The following is a 9153-nucleotide window of genomic DNA, read 5'->3' as shown; positions in this document are numbered from 1 at the left end:
GTTGTATATCAGACAATATGCCATGGGTATGAAGCAAACATACTTTTTTATATTGGTAACCAGTTTATAATAGCAACAAGGCACATGGGGGGGTTTGTGGTACAGTACAGTATATGGCCAATATACTGTACCGCGGCTAAGGGCTGTATCCAGGCACTCCACGTTGCGTCGCGCTTAAGAACAGCCCTTAGCCGTGGTATAGTGGTCATATACCACACCCCCTTTTGGCCTTATTGCTTCATTATAACCGCCTTGTCATGCATTAGAACTGTTACCAATCTTAGTTAATGTACTCACCTGCCCTGCAGTGGCAGACGTATCCATTAAGCAGGTCTCGGCAGATAGCCCCGTGGAGACATGGATCTGAACAGCATTCATTAACGTCCATCTCACAGAAGTCCCCTATGAAACCAGCTGGACAACTGGGAGAAGACAAGGATATCGCATAGAAGTCATTTAACATATCAAATCAAATCAAACTTTACTTGTCACATGCGCCGAATACAACAAGTGTAGACTTTACTGTGAAATGCTTAGTTACAAGCCCTTAACCAACACTGCAGTTCAAGAAGAAGACAATATTTACCAACTGGACTAAAATAAAAAGTAATAATAAAAAGTAACACAATAAAAATAACAATAATGAGGCAATATACAGGGGGCACCGGTACTGAGTCAGTGTGCAGGCAATATACAGGGGGCACCGGTACTGAGTCAGTGTGCAGGCAATATACAGGGGGCACCGGTACTGAGTCAGTGTGCAGGCAATATACAGGGGGCACCGGTACTGAGTCAGTGTGGAGGCAATATACAGGGGGCACCGGTACAGTGTGAGGTCAGGGGGCACCGGTGTCAGTGGAGGCAATATACAGGGGGCACCGGTACTGAGTCAGTGTGGAGGCAATATACAGGGGCACCGGTACTGAGTCAGTGTGCAGGCAATATACAGGGGCACCGGTACTGAGTCAGTGTGCAGGCAATATACAGGGGGCACCGGTACTGAGTCAGTGTGCAATATACAGGCATATACAGGGGGGCACCGGTACTGAGTCAGTGTGGAGGCAATATACAGGGGGCACCGGTACTGAGTCAGTGTGGAGGCAATATACAGGGGGCACCGGTACTGAGTCAGTGTGCAGGCAATATACAGGGGGCACCGGTACTGAGTCAGTGTGCAGGCAATATACAGGGGGCACCGGTACTGAGTCAGTGTGCAGGCAATATACAGGGGGCACCGGTACTGAGTCAGTGTGCAGGCAATATACAGGGGGCACCGGTACTGAGTCAGTGTGCAGGCAATATACAGGGGGCACCGGTACTGAGTCAGTGTGCAGGCAATATACAGGGGGCACCGGTACTGAGTCAGTGTGCAGGCAATATACAGGGGGCACCGGTACTGAGTCAGTGTGGAGGCAATATACAGGGGGCACCGGTACTGAGTCAGTGTGCAGGCAATATACAGGGGGCACCGGTACTGAGTCAGTGTGCAGGCAATATACAGGGGCACCGGTACTGGGCAGGCGGTACTGAGTCAGTGTGCAGGCAATATACAGGGGGCACCGGTACTGAGTCAGTGTGCAGGCAATATACAGGGGGCACCGGTACTGAGTCAGTGTGAAGGCAATATACAGGGGGCACCGGTACTGAGTCAGTGTGCAGGCAATATACAGGGGGCACCGGTACTGAGTCAGTGTGCAGGCTATATACAGGGGGCACCGGTACTGAGTCAGTGTGCAGGCAATATACAGGGGGCACCGGTACTGAGTCAGTGTGCAGGCAATATACAGGGGGCACCGGTACTGAGTCAGTGTGCAGGCAATATACAGGGGGCACCGGTACTGAGTCAGTGTGCAGGCAATATACAGGGGGCACCGGTACTGAGTCAGTGTGCAGGCAATATACAGGGGGCACCGGTACTGAGTCAGTGTGCAGGCAATATACAGGGGGCACCGGTACTGAGTCAGTGTGCAGGCAATATACAGGGGGCACCGGTACTGAGTCAGTGTGGAGGCAATATACAGGGGGCACCGGTACTGAGTCAGTGTGCAGGCAATATACAGGGGGCACCGGTACTGAGTCAGTGTGCAGGCAATATACAGGGGGCACCGGTACTGAGTCAGTGTGGAGGCAATATACAGGGGGCACCGGTACTGAGTCAGTGTGCAGGCAATATACAGGGGGCACCGGTACTGAGTCAGTGTGCAGGCAATATACAGGGGGCACCGGTACTGAGTCAGTGTGCAGGCAATATACAGGGGGCACCGGTACTGAGTCAGTGTGCAGGCAATATACAGGGGGCACCGGTACTGAGTCAGTGTGGAGGCAATATACAGGGGGCACCGGTACTGAGTCAGTGTGCAGGCAATATACAGGGGCACCGGTACTGAGTCAGTGTGCAGGCAATATACAGGGGGCACCGGTACTGAGTCAGTGTGCAGGCAATATACAGGGGGCACCGGTACTGAGTCAGTGTGCAGGCAATATACAGGGGGCACCGGTACTGAGTCAGTGTGCAGGCAATATACAGGGGGCACCGGTACTGAGTCAGTGTGCAGGCAATATACAGGGGGCACCGGTACTGAGTCAGTGTGCAGGCTATATACAGGGGGCACCGGTACTGAGTCAGTGTGCAGGCAATATACAGGGGGCACCGGTACTGAGTCAGTGTGCAGGCAATATACAGGGGCACCGGTACTGAGTCAGTGTGCAGGCAATATACAGGGGCACCGGTACTGAGTCAGTGTGCAGGCAATATACAGGGGCACCGGTACTGAGTCAGTGTGCAGGCAATATACAGGGGGCACCGGTACTGAGTCAGTGTGCAGGCAATATACAGGGGGCACCGGTACTGAGTCAGTGTGCAGGCAATATACAGGGGGCACCGGTACTGAGTCAGTGTGCAGGCAATATACAGGGGGCACCGGTACTGAGTCAGTGTGCAGGCAATATACAGGGGGCACCGGTACTGAGTCAGTGTGCAGGCAATATACAGGGGGCACCGGTACTGAGTCAGTGTGCAGGCAATATACAGGGGGCACCGGTACTGAGTCAGTGTGCAGGCAATATACAGGGGGCACCGGTACTGAGTCAGTGTGCAGGCAATATACAGGGGGCACCGGTACTGAGTCAGTGTGCGGGAATACAGGCTAGTTGAGGTAATCTGTACATGTAGGTGGGGGCGAAGTGACTATGCATAGGTAACAAACAAACAGTGAGTAGCAGCAGTTTACAAAAGGGAGGGGGGGGTTCAATGTAAATTGTCCAGTGGTGATTTGATGAATTGTTCAGCAGTCTTATGGCTTGGGGTTAGAAGCTGTTGAGGAGCCTTTTGGTCCTAGACTTGGCGCTCCGGTACCGCTTGCCGTGCGGTAGCAGAGAAAACAGTCTAGAACTTGGGTGACTGGAGTCTCTGACAATTTTATGGGCTTTCCTCTGACACCGCCAATTATATAGGTCCTGGATGGCAGGAAGCTTATGGTCAGATGCTGAGCAGTTGCCATACCAGGCGGTGATGCAACCGGTCAGGATGCTCTCATATAACACATATAACATGCAGGGCTATTGGACCAAGAAAGAGAGTGATGGAGTGCTGCATCAGATGATGAGTTGGACCGCAGAGTGAAGGGAAAGCAGATAACAAGTGCTCAGCATATGTGGGAACTCCTTTAAGACTGTTCCAGGTGAAGCTGGTTGAGAAAATACCAAGAGTGTGCAAAGCAGGCATCGAGACATTCAGTTTCTTTTCGAGTGATCGTTAGAATGGGTAAAATGAGTGACCTAAGCGATGCCAGGCATACCAGTTCCAGGCATACCAGTTCCAGGCATACCAGTTCCAGTATCTCAGAAACGGCCGGCCTCCTTGGCTTTTCATGCACGACAGTGTCTAGGGTTTACTGAGAATGGTGCCACAAACAAAAACCTTCCAGTCAGCGGCAGGCCTGTGGGCAAAAAAACAGCTTGTTGATGAGAGGTCAAAGGAGAATAGCAAGAATGGTGCAAGCTAATAGGCGGGCCACATGCAGGCAAGTAAAGGCACAGTACAACAGTGGTGTGCAGAAAGACATCTCGGAATGCACAGCTCCTCAGTCACTGATGGGCTTTCGCAGCAGACGAACCCACCGGCTTCCACTCCTATCAGCTAAAAACAAGAAGTATACAGAGCCAGATGCTGCATCATATTTTAAATCATTTGTAGAAAATACACTTTATTTCCCTGTCATGTAGCATTACGAACATCCTGTGTCACTTTACTTGGACTAAGAAAACAGACTTTATGACACTGTCAAGAAGCATTATGACCATCATAATCATATAATCCAGATAGGCCTGTCACGTACATGCCCTTATGTCTGTCATCAGTCTAAAAGAGGGTGTCTTGTCCTGCTACTGAAATCTGCTCCTACATTCATCCCAGTCACCAGAAATAGAGAACTGGGATAGGTGCATGTCCGACAACAATGTTTGCACAATTACAATGATACTTTAATATGGTCCATTAAAAATAAAATATATAACATAAAGATACTGTTGACACGTAGGCTATGGTGTAATGGAATGTTTTGTTTTGTGGGTTTTAACACTCTTATGTAAGTGTCATAACCAGCCATAAAATAACTCAATATATGTCATAACAGGTCTAAATATATGTGTCATGACAGTGTTATGACCATATTATGACAGGTTATGACAAGTTGTGTCAGCTGTTATGACACATTATGACATAGTTATGACGCTGGGTGTCAAGTAAAGTGTTACCATATTAAGTATAGCAGTGGCATATAAGTAGCATAAAACCGGTCTAGACTACTCTGCAGTATTGACAGTGATAGCTTGGGGGGGAAAAGCAGTTTTAATACACACAACATAAAGTAACAATCTCTAGAATGCATTCTCACCATCCAAGTCCTATTCATGTCCATGGGTATTATAATAATGTGGCTGAAATGCATTCGCATAGGACTCCTCAAATCTCTGGAGACACCAGCAGATTGAGAACGGACGTCTTACTTCAAGGAGACACTACCTGCGTCCCAAATGGAACCATATTACCTACCTGTAAACAGTGCACTACTTGTGACCAGAGCCCCCTAGGGTTTTGGTCAAATAAAGGGCACTATAAAGGGAATAGGGTGCCGTTTGGAACAGAACCAACATCCAACCATTACCAAGCTAGGAAATGGAACTGCAATTTAAACTGTCTCCATGCTGCTTGTCCCCGAGGCTGGTCGAATTGCCATCAAATCCAGACATCACATTCAACCATCCAATCTGTTGCAATCCTGACACCACACATAATATTGGATGGATCTCTATATACCAAATGGACTGAACTGCATGCAACCTATAACATCCATGCTTGTATCCATTATCTAATGAGAAAGAGTGTTATATTCCCTCACGTACAGTTTATGATTACAATACATTGTGTCATTTAATGTTAAAGACACATTAGATTGACATGTGACTCGTCACCAAGGAAATGGAGACAACAGAACACGCCTTCTTTTCTAAATCACTTCAACATATGGCATATACTGCATACCCATAAAAATGCAGCATTTGTTTAACCAAAAAGAAAACCTAGCATACGGAAAGTAAAGCATATGCACACAACTTCAGCATTCATTTCACAAAAAATAAACATTGAATTATAATTGAGTATACAGAGCCAGATGCTGCAGCACGACACCCAACTGTCCTCCAACTGTTGATAACAGACTAAACATTACTGCAGCAGGCAGGCAGCCCTTCTCTGTCTGCGTCCCAAATGTCTGTTCCCTTTACAGTGCACTACAGGACTCTGGTCAGAAGATGTAGGGACTAGGGTACTGTTTGGGATGCGACCCTCTGTCTTTACACTAGACCACAGTGACTTACGGCCCTGAACCTGAGCATATGTGCTACAGCTAAGACAATGTAATTAACAGCAAGACGTCGAGGGGACCCACGCTGTGGCAAATCTACACCCTATTACTGCAGTGCAGTGTCTGGCTATATTCACAATGTGAAGGGAGGGAGGACGGCTCATAGTAATGACTGGACTGGAATCAATGGAACGCTAACAAACACATGGAAACCATTGTGTTTGATGTGTTTAGTTTCATTCATTCCAGTCCAGTCATTACTATGAACAGTCTTCTGATTTAAAGTGAGACCAGACTCCACTGATTGAGCTAGACTTCATACATCACACAGGGGAGGGAGAGCGTGTTAATAGGAAATGACATGACACGGTTCTGTTGCTGTGGCAACCTGACATTAAACCAATCAGATGCATGTCAATCTGAGAGATGAGGGGGCAGCGTGACTTCAGTCTGATGGGAGGCGGTGGTTTAATTCAACTCATAATACAGAGACTGTGTCAAAACATGCAGATCATAACACTGGATAATGTTGTATTACTTCACTTACAGCCGACAGGTATCAGGCTTTGTAACTTGTTATACGCATGTATATATATATACAGTATGTCTTTATTATGAATTATTCAAATGAGTCCTTGGAGCAAAAATCTGTGTATCCAAACAGGTAAATGTTTGAGGTGCTATAATACTGTAATATATTGGATTATTTGAAAAATATATATAAAAGAATCCAAGTTTCTACATGTACATATTATATATATGTATATATTGATATGTATGTATTATACATACACATGACTACATGATGAATAGATTCACTGACCTGCAGGTGAAATTGGAGCCTTGACCATCGAGACAAGTCCCTCCATTTAAACACAGGGTGACATTGGTGGGGGTTTCGAGACAGACGTCTATGTCAATGTCACAGTTCTTTCCAGTGTATCCATCCAGGCAGAAACACGCATATTTATCAATCAAGTCCACACAGGAGCCACCATTCAGACACGGACTGGAAGAACACTCCTGTAGATGGGGAAATAGCATCATGTAAAACACGAGACCTGGGCCTGTATTTATAGTGTCTCAGAGTAGAAGTGCTGATGTAGGACCAGTTTACTTTCGCCTTTTAAGATCATATTATTGATATTACATGATCCTAGATTAGCACTCCTACTCTGAACGAAAACACTAACTATAAATATCCACAACTGCATGGTGGTTCTAACACAGCTATATAGATAAACAGAATATCGTAAGAGAATGACTTGAATATGAAAACATAGGCCTGTATGAAAACGTGACTGTTAAAATGCGTAATTGACTATGTTGGATGATGAGTTAAAAGAGTATGTGCAGAATTGTAGATTAGAATGGGGTCTTTAAACCGAGACAATAAGAGCCTCTGATTACACATTCCAGAGCAGAACCTCAGAGAGACATTCCGGCTGCCTTAGCATTCTATTCTATCAGCGCAGTGCTCTCTCTGGAGGCCTACTGAAGCTGGGCTGGGTATTAAAATCAATTAGGGATTAGGGTGAGGCGATTCCTTTTAATCAGGTATTTATACAATGCTTATATGATCATGTAGCTCAATTGACTTATGCTGTAGGAGAATCGATGTGGCTTGTGAATGGGGAAGGAGATGAGACGGCACACTGGAGCAGCTCTGGTCTGATTAGAATAGAGACTAATCATCTGGATCTTCCTGGTTTGCATGTTTTGGAATGTTATACAATAATGAGATGTGATGCACAGTCACTATTACAAAATGACACTATTTTATGTCCCTATAGTGAAATATAAGTCATAGGTCACTGTTAATAACAAATAACTAATTTGTCAGTTTGGCTGAAATATAACTACAATGTTTAGCGAAATGACACTATTTGAACATATTCTAATGAGACCATGTTATGTAATGATGATGAGTCCCGTGCAGGATGGTCTTACCAGATACCCAACTATCACTCAGCTCAACTCACATCAATGTTCATTTCACATCTGGCACCAGTCCATCCCAGTTCACACTGACAGTAATACACATCCACTCCATCAATGCACCTGGGAAGATAAGAGAGAAACATAACATAACAAAACAGGCCTATATAGCGTTGCCAAGTCCCAGGTCCCACTCTGGTCTAGGCCTCTAGTATAAGGCTAAACACTGAGAGAAGGCAAATATCTGAAATCACTATTTGCTTATCATGGGAATGTAAACTGAGGTAATTGAGGTCAAATGGACATATAGTAGGTACAAAGTGTGTACAGTACACACGCCTTATTTCCCACTCTTATACATTACACACCATTACACACCATTTCTATCCTCCATTTCCACAACCATTTTCTTTTTTTCCCCTTTAAAAAAAAACACTTTATTTACAATGTTTCTAAACAACACACATCTCCTTCCCTGGACTGGCGTTTTATATTCAGCAGGAGAAGCACTAACAGTTTTACTGGTAATGAACGCTTCCGTTGTTTACCTCCCGTGAAGACAGGGGCCCGACATGCATTCATCAAAGTTGGTTTCGCAATGGAAACCCATGAAGCCTCCAGCACATAAGCATTGGTATCGATTGGGACCATCCACGCAGCTCCCGTCGTTTTGGCACGGGTTCGACACACACTCGTCTACGCTCAGTTCACACCACGTCCCTGGGAATAAATGACATCTATTAACATAGAAAACACATGATATATATTATACCACACAGCACATAGAATATGAACATGTACCAACACAATACGTGTTCACTGTGAGTTCTCGATCATGGAAAGATCTGGCTGGTTAAATCATTGATTTGAGTTTAGATGCACCTCAATACATTGAATCAATACAGGGTGAACACTCTCTCGCTTCAATGACTGTACTTGTAGCAGAAACAGTCAAGGTTTTTCAATAACGGCAATAAGACAGAGACGTTAGTGTAGGCGAAGAGAGATGACTGCTTCCATAAAGTTGTGTATGTTTGCATTGTGTAGTACGGCATACATTACATTATGTACGTTATGTTTGTTGCATTAGGTTGCAGCATATACACTGGACAGACTGTGCAATATCTAATCCTGTGTTACATATTGTTGTTCAGCTCACAGTAAAGGTGGCACCAGTCACTGTATAACCACAGGTCTATAGGTGTCTTCACCCCTGCAATAATACATCTTCCTCCACACTGTTACCATCACCTGATTAGACAGTCAGAGGAACAGTCCTCACAACCTGTCTTCACTTGGGTGAATCTAATTGTGAAAACACATTATCACTGTCTAATACAGTTGTTGTCAC

At 45.4% G+C, this 9153-nt stretch overlaps 1 protein-coding gene across 1 annotated transcript; it reads right to left on the bottom strand.

The window, feature by feature from the left end:
* Window positions 1-280: 280 nt before the first annotated feature.
* On the bottom strand, window positions 281-7921 carry LOC115115142 (protein eyes shut homolog). The gene is made up of 3 exons (XM_029643631.2): window positions 7847-7921; window positions 6688-6887; window positions 281-422 (listed from the first exon to the last, which is right to left on the bottom strand). The coding sequence occupies exons 1-3, from the start codon at window positions 7856-7858 to the stop codon at window positions 281-283; spliced, it is 354 nt and encodes a 117-aa protein (XP_029499491.2). The 5' UTR covers window positions 7859-7921.
* Between the last annotated feature and the right edge of the window lie 1232 nt (window positions 7922-9153).

The sequence above is a fragment of the Oncorhynchus nerka genome, linkage group LG10, assembly GCF_034236695.1.
Source record: "Oncorhynchus nerka isolate Pitt River linkage group LG10, Oner_Uvic_2.0, whole genome shotgun sequence".
Taxonomy (NCBI): Eukaryota; Metazoa; Chordata; class Actinopteri; order Salmoniformes; family Salmonidae; genus Oncorhynchus; species Oncorhynchus nerka.
The sequence above is the reverse complement of the archived record's forward strand: the minus strand, read 5'-3'. Positions and strand labels throughout refer to the sequence as shown.

Excerpts from the sequence above, each read along its gene's own strand:
- LOC115115142 (XM_029643631.2), bottom strand. Across the intron at positions 423-6,687 it reads GGCTCCAATTTCACCTGCAG|TTGTCCAGCTGGTTTCATAG; the intron begins GTCAGTGAATCT and ends GTCTTCTCCCAG.